A 17,313-nucleotide genomic window follows, 5' to 3' on the forward strand; every position below is an offset into this window, starting at 1 on the left:
AACCAGGCTGAACCAGCCCATAAACCATTGACAGTAAATTTTATTTGAAAGACTAGATAAAATATGTAGAGCAGATGCAAAAGAAATCTTTAGAGAAATCATGTAAGCCTGATATCAGTTTGAGAGGAGGGAGAGTAAAATGGTTTCCACTTGTTCATTTAAATCAGTAGAAGCTGTTTTTATTAGAATCTTTCTCAAAAGCAAAGGATGCAGTTTTTGTAAAAAGCTGGTTTCCAAATTCTTTGCAGTCAGTGTTCTTCTGTGACAGCACCAATGAAGACGTCTTTTCCAGTGGGAAGATGCAATCATCCTTCATGTCTCTGACTCTGCAGTAAATACATGAAATCCTGAACTAAGGGAGTTTCTTGTTCAAATCAAAGTGGGAAAGATATAACTATCGTCAGGAATTTCAAATACAGTGATTTTAGGATTGTGTGAATCAGCTGTAACCATAAGGATCTCCTCCCATCTCAAAAAAATAAGCAAAATGTTTTCTTGTGAGATGCCAAATACATCATGTCAGTATTTTGTATGAACACAGACACTAGTCTTTTGTACATGTATGTTTTTCTATAAAAAGAAGTACTTGGAATTACTTGCCTTTTTTAAAAGTCTAAATGATAGTCTGATCCATTTGGAAGCATCCAGACTGTCCAGATCTACCATGTTACCCACAGCCCCATCCATCCTGGTCTTGAATACCTCCAGGGATAAAGTATCCACAGCCTCTCTGGGCAGCTTGTTCCAGCACCTCACCACTCTCTCTATGATGAACTTCCCCCTGACATCCAACCTAAATCTTCTCTCCTGCAGGCCTGGCAAAAAGCGGAGTCAGGACCCTGAACTTCAGGACATCATACTCTGGCTGTTCAAGGAACTGCAGGATGGGATCTCCTGGGAAACAGTCCTTACAGGCATAGGAACAGAACAGAGATGGCAGCTCTTTAAGGACAACTTTTTGCAAGTGCTAGAGCTCATCATCCCCAGAAGAAGAAATAAAGAAGAGGAGGTGATCAACTGGTGTGGCTGAACAAGGACCTGAAGCCTAAATTGAGGGAATAGAGGGAGATGTACAGGAAGTGGAAGCAGGGTTGTGTAGCTTGTGAAGAATACAGGAACATTGCCCGCATTTGTAGAGATAAGATCAGGAAAACCAAGGCACAGATGGAGCTGAATTGGCAAGGGATGTGAAAAATAACAAGGAGTGGTTCCACAGGTACATAGGCAGGAGAAGACAGACCAAGGAGAATATTCCCCCTCTGATAAATGAGGACAGAGATCTGGCTTCCTCAGACATGGAAAAAGCTGAGGTGCTTAATAGGTGCTTTGCCTCTGTGTTCAATGGTGGTCAGGCTCCCCACATCTGCCAGGACCCTGATCCTCTGTGTGTGCGTGAGAGGAGAGGATTCTGTCCCACTGTAATAGTAGAACAAGTCCTAGACCTCCTCATGAAACTGGTCTGTAGTTCCCTGGGTCCTCCTTCCTCCCTTTCTTGTAAATGGAAGTGATGTTTCCTTTTTTTCCAGTCCATATGGACTTCTCCCAGCAGCCATGACTATTCAAATATGACAGAGAACAATCCAGCAACCGCATCAGCCACCTCCTTTAGGACCCTGGGATGCATGTCATAGATCTGTATATATTCAGTCTCATGAGGTGGTCTTGGACTTGCCTTGCCCTTACAGTGGGGGTGATTTACTCCTCCATTTCCAACCTAGAGGACCAGGGTTGTAAGCTTCAGGCATGTAAGAAATACAAGAACCCTAATTGCCAGTGAAGTCTGAAGCAAAGAACTCATTTAGTACCTCAGCCTTCTCCATATCTGTCATAGCCAGTTCTCCTTTCTCAGTTACCAAAGGAGATACTCTAGCCAAAGTACCTCTAGAACCCCATATTGTTATTTTTAACATCCCTTGACAAGTTAAGTTCCATGTGCACCTTGGCTTTCCTCATCCCCTGTCTGCAATACTGGACAGCAAAAAGTATGGAACACTTCATGAATTTGTGTGTCAACATCTGTGGTTGGAATGCTGAGATTGTTTCTAAATGCCTTTGACAGAAGTTCATGTAAGGGCTGGCCTCTTCAGATTATCAAAGGTAGGATCACCTACATCTGAAAAACAAACAAGAATTACCCCAGAATGTTTTATTTAGATGTAGTGCTCAGTGTCCCTTTCCTAAGTATCACTTTGTCCTCCTAGGGTACATAAATATAAAAAGTAGATGCATGCATGCCTTCACTATTGCCATTCATTACAGGATCACTTCTCAGATCATGCTAGTCCATGTCCTCATTGTTTGGTTGAGGTAAAAACAGTGGGAGCATAATTTGAACCATGCTAAGTCACTGAAACTTCTCCAAGCATTCACATTCAAGCAAAACAAGTGTAAGTAAGAATTTTAAAAAATCTCATAGGACAACATTGAAAAAAGTCCTGATAGATAGCTCAGCCAAAATGTTGAACAGCCTGGAAGGTCAAAGAAAAATGCATTGAATTTACAGTGTCTGCTAATGATAAAATTCTGAAAGGTGCTGCTATACTCATCACATTCATGCATCTAATCTTTTTTTTTAATAGCTACAAGATAGCACCACTGAATTAGAGCTTTCAGAAGCTATCTGTCTGATGAATTTGGTGTGCTAAGCTGTAACAATCACTAACTAAGAAAACAATTTTTATTACTTAATAGTTTTTAATACAAAAATCATAAGCATAACTAAAATGAGTGCAGGGGGCAGTTTTAAGGGAAAGGACTGATTCTATAGATTAAAGATTATGAGAAAAATAGTCTTCTTTATTTTAGATTTTGTGACCTGAGAAGGTTTTTTGTCCTTAGCTTTCCCTACAGAGTGGAACACTCAGTCACTGAACGAAGGGGTGGGACAAAGGAGATTCTTTACCTAACTGGAGTGTCATTCTCCTGCAGTCTCTGTGAGTAGCTAGGTATGTTTAGCATGGCTAAAAGACTTAATAATAGAGGGCCTGACAATCTACTTCAATGCAGAGAGGTCAGATGGATGCAAAAAACACTCTGCTGCCACTCACATTTCAGGCAGAACCAGTGCAGCAATCTTTCCTTTTGTGATACAGATGCTAAGAATGTATTTCTACCAGAAAATGACTGTCAAATGTGCAAACACCTGAAGTTCTACCAAAAACTGCATGTTTTTGTAAAGTGAGCTCCAAAGTTAATGTTAAAAGAAAGAATTAAAAAAGAAAAAATAATAATGAAAAAAAATGAACTTCTGGCCTTATCTGAAATAGATAGATGTGCAGTTTTGGGAGACTTGGAAACTGGTTCCTTACTATCATCTTCCTGGATTTTGCTATTTTGAACAGAAGATCAATAAATATGTGATTTAATTATAATTAAGAGTTGGAGCATTTTGGGCTGAAGTAGCAATAGTAGATATTTAAAGAAAAAAATGAAAATAGAAAGTAAAAGAAACGTTGAAAAATAAATACAGCACTTGAGTACTGTTGGGATGCAAAATAACATGTTTTTCAGATGTATTCAAGCATACAAGTCCTAACCACACCTTTGTTTCTTTAACAGGTAATTCTTCAAAGATAAAATGCTACCATTGTTAGTTGTGTGCTCACAAAATGGAGTAAATAACTATAAACCTATTGCTATATGTTGCAGAAAAAAAAGCAATGATTGAAAGCCAGAATGAAGAGGAGCCAGAAGAACCAAGAAGCCAGCAAAGTATGCTCAGGCCAAAGCCTGGCATACTGGAAACTATGAAGGCACTACAGTGTCCAGTTGCTGCTCTGTTTTTCTTTTTGTCAGATAAAGAACAAATGTTTAATGTGGCTTTATTTTTATTTCTTTTTTTTATCCTCTTTATGCCTTTAAGGAACAAGTGTTAGAATATTCTGAACTCAAGAACAGTTGTAACAGTTGGTTATACCCAATTGAGTTCAAATCACACAGACTGTCTATTCAACACACTCTCATAAGCAGTCTCCCACTGATTTCAGTGTTGCAGTACTCATCCATGAATCCTACTGAAGCAAGTGTGAATATTCCTCTTGATCTCCCTGGATTTTGGCAGGATTCTGAGTACGATGAGCCCCTGCTTAGAAACACAAGACTGGTGGAACCCACAGTCCTTCTGTCATAGCCAAACATGCAATCAAGTTTTGTTCCCAACTAACACACACTGTCTTAAGAAGTTAGCTGTCTTCTTTTCTTACTTTATTTTAGTTAAAAGATGCTGCAGAACTTTAAGCATAACATGAATCAATCTTTAATTTTCACTATAAGAAAAGGCTACCCACCTGCTCCTGCTTCTTCCAGCAGGTCATATAGGATCCATCTGGTATGCAATCCACATAACAATAGGAGTTTCTGGAGGCTTTCCTCAGAAGTGTGAACAGCTGGGCCTTTGGTACTTGTCACAATATCTAGACATTTTATGTAAAGCAAAGTGCTTGTGCTCTCCTGAGGCTAGCAAGTAGAGGCGACATTATGTATGGATGCGATTCTTCAGTTACTCACTTGGCTCCACTCAATGCTCTCCAGCAGGTGCTTTTGATGAGTACTGGTAGTTTATGAGGTAGCAGCCTTAAAAAGTACCTAGCTCTTTAAAAGGGAAACAGTGCAACACAGACTTCCTCTGACTCACAGTCTGCCAGAAGATGACTTCTTATCCCTTAGCTGACTAGGATTCCTTAAATGCTTAGAAAGAGACTAAAAGCTATTGAGTCTTAACTGCTCTTCATTCCAGCTTGTTCTGTACAGTGCTCAGCAATTCCATATATTGCTGCAGCATATATTCCATTGGAAAGGAGGGAGAAATAGCCTTTGTATTTGGGGAATTAATACCAAAAACTTCCCAGGCAAAAGTTTAGGTGTGGAAAGGTGTGGCTCCCTATGGGGAGTATCCTTAAAGTAGCACAATTATATCAGGTAACACAAGTTTATTGTTGTACTGCCAAAGGTAACAGTAAGAGATAAGGGAGAGAAAGCAACAGGGTCTGAACAGCCTTTGCATACCACTCATAATGCATCTGGAACAAGTTCAATTTCTGGGATGTCATGGTGGAAAGGAAAAGTCTTAAATAAACAACACAGCTTTGGAAGCTAGATGGCAAAAGCTCAAAGCTATATATCATAAGGGATGAGGGTCTGGGAAGTAGTCAGAATCCATGTCCTGAGAAGCACATTGTGAACACAGGGAATAATAAGCATGGGGGAAAAAGGCTGGTCAGGGCACTGCATCAGTTCCAGTGCCAACAAAAAAGGGCAGAGGGTCTTAGTAACTGAGGACTCCTTGCTGGGGTCAGAGGCTCCCATCTGTCACCTGGATAACTGCTCCAGAGAGGTGTGGTGTCTTCCAGACGTGCATGTTAGAGACAATAACCCATTAAAGAGCCCATTAAATCAGAAGACTACTACCTTTTTATTGACATTCAGGCTGGGTCCCAGGATGCTGCAATGAGGAAATTGAAGAATGTTAAAAGAGTCTTTTCATCCCATGACACTGAAAGGATCAGGGGTGCAGGTAGTGTTCTCCTCTGTCCTCCTGGTGGGTAGCTGGGACCTGGAAAGAAGGATGAGAATGTGTCAGGTAAACTAAATGACTGGCTGAGAGGGTGGTGCCTTGATCAAGGCTCTGGGTATTTTGATCTTAGGCAGGCCTTTCAGGCTATGCGGGCTTCTGATGGACTCTGGCTGAGCAAGTGGGGCACAAGTGTTCTCGGGAGCAAGCTCTCTGGATTAATTATCAGGGCTTTAAAAATTAGGTTTGACGGTGGAAGGGAGGGGAGTTAGATGTGGCAGAGAAGGGCTGGGGGATGTTGTCACTGTTGGAGGTTGCAGGGAAAAAGCCTCGGAGTTTACCCATAGGATCACGCGAGGGCTCCTCAGAGAAGGTCACGTTGCCGATACCCCATCCAAAATCTTCTTGCATTGCTCTGGGTAACTACACCTGCTGCTTCCCTAAAGTATCTGTATACCTATGTGCATAGCATGGAAAATAAACATGATGAGCTGGAGGTCTTTGTACAGTCGCTGGGCCGTGATCTCATTGCTACCATAGAGACATGGTGGAACAGCCCAATGACTGGAATGCTGTCATGGAGGGTTATGTCCTTTTTAAGAAAAACAGGCTGGGGAAGCAAGGTGGAGGAGTTGCTCTTTATGTGAGAGAGCAACTAAAATGTATCAGGCTCCACTTGGGGAAGGGTGATGAATGTGTGGAGTGCTTGTGAGTGAGAATTAAGAAGCAGACTGGTATGGGTGACACCACTGTGGGGCGTGATACAGGTCACCAGAACAGGAGGATGAAGTCAGTGATGCCTTCTACGAGCAGACAGAAGTAGCCTCGCGATCTCAGGCACTGGTTCTTATGGGGGACTTTAGCCAACTGAACATTTGATGGGAGGAATATAGGAGTATTGTCATGGCCTACAGGGATGTGATGAGGAAGGCTAATTCCCACCTGGAGCTGAAGCTGGTGAAGCAGATAAAAGATAATAACAAAGGCTTTTATTAAGTATGTTAACAGTAAAAGGAAGACCAGGGATAATGTGGGTCCCCTACTGAACAAGGGGAGTGTCCTGGTAAAGGGGGATGCTGAGAAGGTGGAGTGAACTCCTGAACCCCTTCTTTGCTTCTGTCTTCACTGCAAAGACTCCTCCTTGGGGCTCCTGGACCCTGGAGGGAGCAGAGAGGGTCTGGGAAATGGAGAGCTTCCCTCTGGTTGTGAAGGGGTGGTCCGGGAGCATCTGAGTGGGATCAATGTGCACAAATTATTGGTCTGTGATAGGATGCATCCATGTGTGTTGAGAGAGCTGGCAGAGGTGATTGCCAAACTGCTCTCTGTCATTTTTGACATGTCTTGGAGAGCAGGAGAGGTGCCTGAAGATTGGAAGATAGCCAGTGTCACTTCAGCAAAAAGGAGGATCCAGGAAACTACAGGCCAGTCAGTCTCACCTCTGTCCCTGGATAGGTGATGGAACAGCTTGTTCTGGATGCCATCTCCAAGCAATTGGAAGAGAAGAAGGTTATCAGGAGTAGTCAGCATAGATTCACCAAGGGGAGATAGTGCTTGACCAACCTTGTAGCCTTTTATGATGGCATCACCAGCTGGGTAGATGGGGGGAGAGTGGTGGATGTCGTCTACCTTTACTTCAGAAAGGCTTTTGATGCTGTCTCCCATGACATCATGATGACAAAGCTGAGAAAGTTTGGGGTCAGTGAGTGGACAGTGAGGTGGGTTGAGAACTTGGCTGATTGGCCAAGCTCAGAGAGTGGTGACCAGTGGTGCAGGGTCTGGTTGGAGTCCTGTGACGAACAGTGTTCCTCAGGTTGGTGCCGGGTCCAGTCTTGCTCAGTGTCATCAGTGGGGATATTAATGAGGGGATATTGTCCACCCTCAGGAAGTATGCCAATGATGCAGAGTTGAGATGAGTGGCTGACACACGAGAAGATTGTGCTGGCATTCAGCAAGAGCTGGGCAGAAAGGAACCAGATGAGATTCCTCTCTGAGAGAGCAAGTATAGAGTCTTGCATGTGGGAAGGAATAACCACAAGTTATTGGTACAGGTTGGGGCATGACCTGCTGGAGAGGAGCTCTGTAGAGAAGGAGACCTGGGGGTCCTAGTGGATGATAGGTTGGCCATGAGCCAGCAGTGTGCCCTGGTGACCAAGAAAGCCAATGAGATCCTGGGATGCATTAAAAGGAGCGTGGCAAGCATGTCAAGGGAAGCCCTGGTCAGGCCTCACCTGGAGTACTGTATCCAGTTCTGGGTTCCCCAGTATAAAAAAAAAGCAGGGAGCTCCTGGAAATAGTCCAGTGCACGGCCATAACGATGATAAATGGTCTAGAGCATCTGTTCAGTCTTGAGAAAAGAAGACTCAGAGGGGATCTGATCCACGTCTACAAATACCTAAGGTGTGGGAGGCAAAGGGACAAGGATATTTTTTGAGGGGCTTATTCAGTTGTTTTATTGGTAACCTCTCTACATCTGAACCCATCTATTGCTGCTGCTGCTTGTCAAGTTGTAACTGTTGAATAACTCTTGGTCCTGTCCATGCAATTAGAGCAGTAAAACAACAAAGTAGTCCCTGACCAAGTGCAGGCTAACATGGTAACCTGACTGTACTACTGTACATATGGCTTAGCCCAAGTTCTGCCAGGTAAACTGAGTGTATGTAGGAAACATAATTTCCTTACTATACTAGTATTCATCCCCTACCTTATGCAGGTGCAGTGCCAATAATTACTCTCCACCTCTACCCAACTTTGACAGGCATGTTTACCAGTAGGACTGCATGGACATAACAAGGACAAGTAAATAAGACTGTCATCTTAGTATTTCAGCTCATACACAGCCATACTTCAGACCTAGGCCTCATGACACAGAGGGATTTGAAAATGGGTTCTGAATGTCTCCTCAACACTATGAGTGTTGAGTCACAGCTGTGACAGAATCCTTACAGCTGTTTGACCATCACATACCATCTTTTACACCACTGCCTTCTTTAGTAGTGTAAATATCACCACTGAAATGAACTATGGCAGACTTTCCTCCACCACATTTTGATGAAATTTTATCACTTACCACTGCCTGTTGTCACTATTCCTCCAAGGATTCATAAGTTTTCATTAACGAGCTCACCAACCCCTTAGCTAGCTTTGATGCTAGAGAACTTTTCCAGAGCAAACATAACTTAGAACAATGAAAGAAATATTGTATGCTTGACTGGAGAGGCTATTGGTCAAACAGATCTTTTACTTTTGTTGTCATGTTTCAACATTGTTCCCCAGCCACCTGGACCAAACCAAGCATTTCGACCTTTACTATCCTAACCAAATTGTTACAGTCTAATCTACTTGAAAATGGTTTTATAGGAAACAGTCATAGTCACATATTCTTTCAGTGCTTTTCAATAGATTTTCGCAGCTCTGACAACTAAGTTTCTCTGTGTTGATCCTCCTTTGAATGCAGAAGTTAAGTTAAGTTAAGTTAAGTTAAGTTAAGTTAAGTTAAGTTAAGTTGGGAAGGGAAGGGAAGGGAAGGGAAGGGAAGGGAAGGGAAGGGAAGGGAAGGGAAGGGAAAGGAAGGGAAGGGAAGGGAAGGGAAGGGAAGGGAAGGGAAGGGAAGGGAAGGGAAGGGAAGGGAAGGGAAGGGAAGGGAAGGGAAGGGAAGGGAAGGGAAGGGAAGGGAAGGGAAGGGAAGGGAAGGGAAGGGAAGGGAAGGGAAGGGAAGGGAAGGGAAGGGAAGGGAAGGGAAGGGAAGGGAAGGGAAGGGAAGGGAAGGGAAGGGAAGGGAAATGAAGGGAGGGAGGAAGGAAGGGAGGAAGGGAGAAAGAAGGGAGGAAGGCAATAACAACAACAACAACAAAACACCACAACAACAAAGAGCTCAAGAGACTACTGGATTTTTTAGAAAGCTGTATTATTACTCTCACATGAAAAAAAAGGGCTTTTTGCAATAATGATGAATGAAAACTGAGGTCAGGTCATTCCTCAACACAGAAATCATTGTGCCCATATCTCCATAAAAAGAATTATACAGTTCACAGAATCATAGAATGGTTGATATTGGAAGAGACTTCTGGAAGGCATCTAGTCCAAGCCCCCTTCTCAAGCAAAGACAAGAAGAGCGGGTTGCCCAGGACAAGGTCCAGGTGACTTCTGAAGTTCTCCACACAGCCGCTCTGGGCAGCAAGTGCCAGTGCTCTTAACAATTGAGTATTATTAATAGAGTTGAGTAGTATCACTATAGTATACAATATTAAGACAGTTTTTGTTAGCAAAGAGAACTTTCCACTGATAAGAAATATCCAGTGACTCAAATAATGCTACTTGCATTCGTGCAGGTGACTTAAACAGAATGGATACAGTTTAAAGAAAAACAAAACAAAACAAAACAAAAAACACCAAAAACCAAACAAACAAAAACAACAACAACAACAAAAAACAGTAACATCAAAACCCCAAACTTTGATGTTCTAAATGCGTAACAATGTTTTTTTAAATATTTATCCCGAAAACGATCCTTTTGTTGTATCGAGTGGAAGGTTGTTTGATTTATTTTGAGTTGTCTATTTTTTATAGACAAGATGATAAGTTAGCCAAGATAATGAGTTGTCTTTTGCTTTCTTTATTGTGATAAAATGTGATACCTAGCATTTTCTCATTGAAGGTATTTGATTGTGAGAATTTAAGTCCGGTAACTACTCTGTTCTGGATAATCACATTTCCAGTTTCATTAATTCATAACTAGATTTCCCTTCTCTGTTACAGTTAGTAGAGAGTTTAAACTAGCATAGTGAATCCAACCTATATGTGGGCAAAAGAAAATATTGTTGTAATATAAAGTTACAACTTTCACAGCTACCCTGTCCATCTATACAATATTTGAACATCACCTAACTCACTTGCCTGTCTGGGATGAATATTGCATTATGTTGCAATAAATTACCTGATAAAGCCAGGAAGAATAAGAACATGTAAGGTGTAAATTTTTTTTTTTTTTTTAATATGTATATTTACGTTTTAATTTATTTATTTATTTATTTATTTTTATATATGTGAAATTATTTTAAAATATCAACTCAAATTCAAGCCTTTGTCAGTGAATTTCTATTCTTGACAGCTCCTGGTGTGGATATATTGTGGTGAAGAAAACTGAACTTGATCTCTAGTGAAGCTCCTGAACTGTCCACATCTGACAGTAATAGGACAAGGGGGAATAGTTTTAAACTAAGAGAGAGGAGATTTAGGTTAGATGTTAGGAGGAAATTTTCTACTTGGAGGGTAGTGAGATGGTGGAACAAGTTGCAAAGAGAAGCTGTGGTTGCCCCATTCCTGGAGATGTTCAAGGCCAGGGCAATCTGACCCCTGGGCAATCTGATCTAGTGGGAAGTGTCTCTGCCCATGGGAGAGGGGATGGAACTGGAAGATTTTTAAAGTCCCTTCCAACCCAAACCATTCTGTAGTTCTATGACTCTGTGAACTGTTAATAGTAGCTGAGGTTCATTTTAATGAAAATGACAGGGAGCTGGGCTTCCAGAGCAGAATATCACTATGTTGTCTGAGGTCTAAACAACTACATATGTGATAAGGAAATCTATGGCTTACAACTGGTTGCTGTTTCAATTTCATATGATTTTATTCTTCTTTAAACATTTACAGGAATAAAGGAAGAAATTTTCATAGTTGCCATGGGTGGCACATACTACCATTCCCTGCATCATACTCTAGCAGTAAACAAGAAGTTAGTTACACCTTTTTTTCAGGAGAGTAGAGAAATTTATGCTTCAATGAAGATGCTATGCCTTCGAAACTACATATTCTTGGAGAACTTCAGGTCTATAAAAATTAACCGTGCTGTTAACACGCAATGAAATTTGGCACTTTCAGCATCCACTCTGCCTTATGCTCACATCCTTCTCCCAGGACGCTGGAAAAAAAGAACGGAATGAGAATGAAAAGATTTGGTTGAGATAGAGACAGATTTTTAAGAAAAAAAAAAATACACACACAAAGTTGAAGAAAAAAGGAATTTATGCATTAGCTCCTTTTGGCTATGTCCTCAACATACTGACTTTGGATGGAGAAAAAGAGAGAAAGCCTTGAAACTGTGCAAACACTGTTCACCAAGGGGTAAAACACTACTGTTTTTTTCATGTATGTTTAGCGACATACGCAAAACACAACACCATCCAAGATACTGTGAAGAAACCACACTTCGTAAATTCATCCTAGTCAGATACAGTACACACACCAATATGAATGGGAAAAAATAAATAAATAAAAATAAAGGATCATAACTATCAAACAATCAGTTTCCAGAATTGCTTTTTTTGTGGGGTGGAGAATACAGAGTGCTTTAGTTTCTCTCAGCACAAGACATAATGAAAGGAGATAGTTCTTCTTTATATTTCAAAATAAATAGATAAGCTCTTTGGATGAAAGCAGATGGTTTTCCCCTCTAAAACAACAACAAAATGTATCTTTTGCCAAGGTATAAACTAGAGCCCTGCGGTACTAACAAATTCATATGGATTTTCAAATATATGGCAAGATATTAGTCCCTCTCTTTGATATTCAAAGTATCTACAAAGGAAGAGAAAAGAGAGACTAATATATTATTTAACCTAAATCAGGTGTCAAAGTATATATATTCTATTTCACTCAGACTGTAAATCCAGGAGGTAGATTACAAGAATGATGCAGTAAACTCTCAAATATTAATGTAGTTTGACAGATTACTTCTCCTTTAGGTTATTTCATGCTTTTCTGGTCCAAATATCATCATAAGAAAAGCCTCTCACCAGGAAAATATGATTGGTAAGGGCATTCAAAGAATCACTGTGAAGTGTTGCCATCTGAAGACAGTGAATTGGCTTAGGGTGCACTGGAGTTAGGGGAGGTTCTTCAGAGAAGTAGGATAGACTTGGATCTCCACCCCTTGCTGCAATTATAAATGCACTAGGATCTAAAGAAGGAGATAGGAAGGAGCCAAAGGGCCACCTCCTTTCTTCTGGAGCACTCAGTGAGGAATGCTGCAGAGCTGTTCTAGTTAGGGAATGCATTGTTTCTTGTGAAGAGAAATTCTGTTTCTTCTATCTAACAGTAAGAAAAATGTGGTTGAAGTTTCTTCTGGCTATTCTTCTCCTGCATTCAACAGCTGGAAAGGAACCTGAGCCGTAAGAATTACCATATTATTAGTAATAGTACTAAATATTAGTAAGGTTTTAAAGACAAGGTTAGTTGATGCCATTATTTTTTCGCTAAATATTAAATACTGTGATAACTCATCTTTCATATTTGGAGCATTAGGTTAAACTTGAGTGTGTATGGCAAGTGAATAGCTCTCATTTAATACCATGTAGACCTTCTGCCTATTGCAGAGCATTCATAGAAATTGTCTGTGTTCAGAAAGGACAGTAGAAGTAGAAGTAGTAGCAATATAATTTACCTACATCCTCACAAGTGGATATATGACAAAATTAATGAGCTAAAGAGTCAGAGTGGGGTGTGCTGGCAGAATTGTGCAGGGAACCCAGGGCTGGGTTTGTTGGATACTACGAAGGAGAAGTGAGGGATTGATCACTGTGCTGTTTGGATCTCACAGGCAGTATGTCCTAATGGTGCCTGCTGTTCTCCAAAGTGACTCTCCAAGTCAGGTTTGCCTGCAGTTCCTCAACTTCAATCAAACAATATCTGTCAGAGTCATCCTGGAGTATGGTACTGTTAACACCACCATTTTTGAGAAAAACACAACAGCAAGCAATGGTCTACAGTGCTTGAACTTCATGGTAAATTGATTTTAATTTAATTCCCAATGAAAAAGTCAAAGTTGTCATAATGGCTAATGTGAGAATACTATAAGAAATGTAAGGAAGGGCAAGAAAGATAGAATAAGGATTAACTAAGAGGAACAAGCAATGGAAGGAGAAAAAAAAACACGTTGAAGTGAAAAGTAAGTAGAGAAGAGGTATGTAGTGACAGAAAAGATGTTTAAGAAGAAAAGAGAAAGATTCAAGAAAAGTATCAAGTGATGGAAGCGGGATAGGTTTCTTTTTTTAAGAGTTCAGTCCACAGGTAGAAGTATTCCTCAAAGTCTGCTGAAATTGACTTCAAGACTAAAATTCTCCCCTTGTTTTTCTGCTCTCTCACAGACTCCTTCTGTCATTTCTGTCACACTGGCTTTCATTTCCTTCACTGCCAAGGGCACAACATTTGTCCTGGAGGAGCGTCGATCAGTGATGATTTGGAATATTGAGAGCTTTGTCTTTGTGCAGACAGACAAACCCATCTACAAACCAGGACAGAGTGGTGAATATCTATTTAGTTTATAGCACTAGAACATTGTAGAAAACACTGACAGAATATTTCTTTCCAGGTGTCAGCCAAATAGCATAGTAGTTAGACTAGATCAGCTATGCTTATTATGAATTAGTACTATAAATAGCATGCAGAAAAGAATCTGATGCCACAGAGGTGTCCCACAGACATGGGCCTGATTATTTCTCAGATTATTGGTTTTGAGTTGGGGAAGTAGATTAAATTAAATGCTGAAAACACAGTGCTTCTTAAGGATATTTTTGAGGTATCTTTTTACTTCATTTTTCATTATGCAGTAATTTATCATTTTCCTTTCAGTTTTCTCTAGTAAAGTACAATAAAACAAGTGAAATCCTATGCAAGATGAGAACAAAGTGCACTAACAAGAATTGTTCTGAATTAGCAAAAAAATGACAGTTTATGTTGTCATCAGCATATTTGGATCTTTCGTATATTCAAAGCAACAAAATCCACTTTGAGTTTCTATAATAAAGAGGAATAAATTTGTCTATATTATGCAGAAATCCATGGTTTAATTTTTATTCTTGCTTGAGATATGTGACCTGCATAGCAGTGCAGCCATCTCTTTTCTCCGAGGTTAAGCAAATTTTCATGTAAAACTGTGAGAATACAATGCCAGGGGAAGCACACTTCACAGAGTCTCTGTAGGATTCTTTTACCTCCATCCTTTTATTATCTTCATCCTGTACAAGAGGATTTGTTAGAAGAAGCAATGACACTGGAAGTACTAATGAATGCAAGAACTCATGCTCAGCTAAATAAACTCTGGTTAATTCTAATGCATTGTTCTTTGTCTTTCCAGTGATGTTTCGTGTTGTTGCTCTGGATTTCAATTTTAAGCCTATTCAAGAGATGGTGAGTGGTCTAAAGTATCTCTCTGTATTTAATGGGGAAATGTGAAGGAAAAAACTTATAAAGTTGTTTATCTCAACAGAGGCACTACTAATTCTACATACTCAGTGCTCCTAGATAGCACTAAATCCAATATGATCAGAATTTGCCCCAGCATCCTCATTTCATTGGTTCTCTTTATGTAATCTTACTGAAGTTGAACTGCTACATAAACTGGTTATAACTAGAGATAAGGATCTCTGCTATTATTATTAGTTTGGCATTTCTCACAGTCCTGGGGAGAAATAATTTGTGTTTGTTCAGACATCTAATTTCTTTTCCCACTTTGTTCCTTTCAGTATCCCTTGATTGCAGTTCAGGTAAGAGATTTTCCTCTTTGTAATATATCACAATTAAAAAGATAAAATCTAGAGCACATGTGCTTACATTGGTTTGCACCTGTCTATACACAGCCAAATCTTACGTCTAAGTACAATGGCAGAAATTAACAGAAACTCCATAAATTCCCAGGATAGTTTCAAGCAAACATGGAAAACATATCTACTTTCATCTCAGCAGTCATAAAAGTCAAACTGTTCTTGTCTTTGACCCTACTCCACTCCGTTCAGTTTGTTCAGCTTGTTTGGGAGTAAATCTTTTCATAACTCAAACCTCTTGGAAACTACGAACAAATAAAGGCAATGGATAAAATTAATAGCTATATTGGCACTGCCATGGCATTTTGCAGTGGTTTCTAAATAACAGACATAGTCCACATCTAAACAATATTCCTGAAAGATTTTGTTCCAACTTGAAGTTATGTGACATCTTTTTATTCACATTGAGCCATAAATATTTGGAGCTTCACAGGCTTTTATTTTTATTTATTTTTATTTTTATTTTGTATTTTTTATTTTTGCATTCTTTAGTTTAAAGCGTTCAAGAAAATTCTGTGAATGAGTATTCTTGAACCTGACTAGCATAAAATACACTTGGAGGAAAATGACACGTCATTGCAGAAGAAATATTTCCTTCCTTCTTCTGGCAGCTAAAAATATAAGCAATAAGCTAGGCCGAAGGGGAAGCAGAAGGATAGTTTTTCTCTCCTTCTTCCACACATAGCCAGAAAATTTAAGCTAAAGAGCAGAGAAGAAAAGTATAGTACAACTTTCTCTGATCCTTTAGGTTAATAAATAGAGACAACAAAGGATAGTTAAATCTGAGATCAACAGATGAGAATGTAACAACATTAATAATGAGTACTAAACATAATTTATCTCAGGGTATTTGTGTTAAATAACTTCCTAATTGAGTAAAAGCCACTTGACCTATTTGCTTCATTGTTTCTGGTTTTGTTTGCTAATTGCAAAAGATTTCAAAGGCAAACAAACTGTGAATCTGTATTTTTTCCATTCAGGATCCACAGAACAACAGAATCTTTCAGTGGCAAAATGTGACGTCAGAGATTAACATTGTCCAGATTGAATTCCCACTAACTGAAGAGCCTATCCTGGGAAACTACAAAATTATTGTAACAAAGAAGTCAGGAGAGAGAACAAATCATTCATTCCTTGTGGAGGAATATGGTAAATTCTACCTGCAGGTTTTGAGTCAGAGTAGAAAACATGAGTAGAGATAAGTCTTCATCAAGCAATTCTTTTGATTGATAACACTTCAAACAGCTTCCTAGCAAATATAACACTGTCATTAAAAAATGGAGAGAAAAAAAAAAGAAAAAAGACAAAGAAAAGAAACTTACCACTTTGCACAGATTCTGGGAAAAGAGTCTGCATAGCAGATCAATACATTGATAGAAAAATCCACTGTGACAAAGTAACCTTTCAGACTGGTCCACCAACTTTCTTGGTCAATGCTGGGCAAGTCTTCTAGACAACACAGAATTCATCACTCAGAAATTCTGACTTCTCTTCAAAGCTTTCAAAAAATAGCTAAATTAGTTTTCACATGTCAGGTCACTTCTGAGACATTCTGACACCCCAGTTCTGAGTTCTCATTCCATCTCTTACTAATGGTATAACCTTATTCTCTATTTTATCTTAACTTGCAAGTTGACAGTAATGCCAGTGTTGTTTCTTTGTTGTTGTTGTAGTGCTGCCAAAATTTGATGTTACAGTCACTGTACCAGAAAGTCTTACAGTCATGGATTCAGAATTGACAGTGAAAATCTGCGCAGTGTAAGTACCAGGTGCAGAGCAATTAGAAAACATGCCAGAGAACAAGGATTTATCAGATACTGGAGAAAGAGACAGACCTTACAGAAGATAGGAAAATTAATATGTTCTCTGAAGAGACTGGTCAGGGCTGACTTGGTGGTTAGGTTTTTCATTTACTTGTGCTATATTCTCATTTTATTGTATGAGTATTCTCTTCACACTGCTATTTGGTGGATTGACCCACCCTTTTTAAAATAGGATGTGTAATCTCTCAACAACTCACTTCTGAGGAAGTCCTTCTACAGCAGACCACTGTTGAATTCTAGCAGTTGTCTTAAAGTTCTGTCCATCTTTAAAACTTAATTGAACTTCAGTAAGAGCAAATGTAGGGTCCTGTACTTAGAGGGGAATAACCATAAGCACCAGTATGGGTTAGGGGATGATCTCTTGGAAATGAACTCTGAGAAGAAGGAC

The 17,313-nt window shown here is 39.8% G+C and overlaps 1 protein-coding gene across 1 annotated transcript in view; it reads left to right on the forward strand.

The window, feature by feature from the left end:
* The first annotated feature begins 12,552 nt into the window (after window positions 1–12,552).
* LOC136051429 (ovostatin-like) overlaps window positions 12,553–17,313 on the forward strand; it is a 34,053-nt gene continuing 29,292 nt past the window's right edge. The window contains 8 exon segments of the mRNA XM_065740871.1: window positions 12,553–12,581; window positions 12,583–12,672; window positions 13,101–13,284; window positions 13,648–13,804; window positions 14,637–14,689; window positions 15,025–15,045; window positions 16,083–16,251; window positions 16,776–16,860. Coding sequence (XP_065596943.1) covers window positions 12,553–12,581; window positions 12,583–12,672; window positions 13,101–13,284; window positions 13,648–13,804; window positions 14,637–14,689; window positions 15,025–15,045; window positions 16,083–16,251; window positions 16,776–16,860 — 788 coding nt within the window.

Source organism: Cyrtonyx montezumae, unplaced genomic scaffold (assembly GCF_038088225.1).
Source record: "Cyrtonyx montezumae isolate F1298 unplaced genomic scaffold, pur_monq_1.0 scaffold_3, whole genome shotgun sequence".
Taxonomy (NCBI): Eukaryota; Metazoa; Chordata; class Aves; order Galliformes; family Odontophoridae; genus Cyrtonyx; species Cyrtonyx montezumae.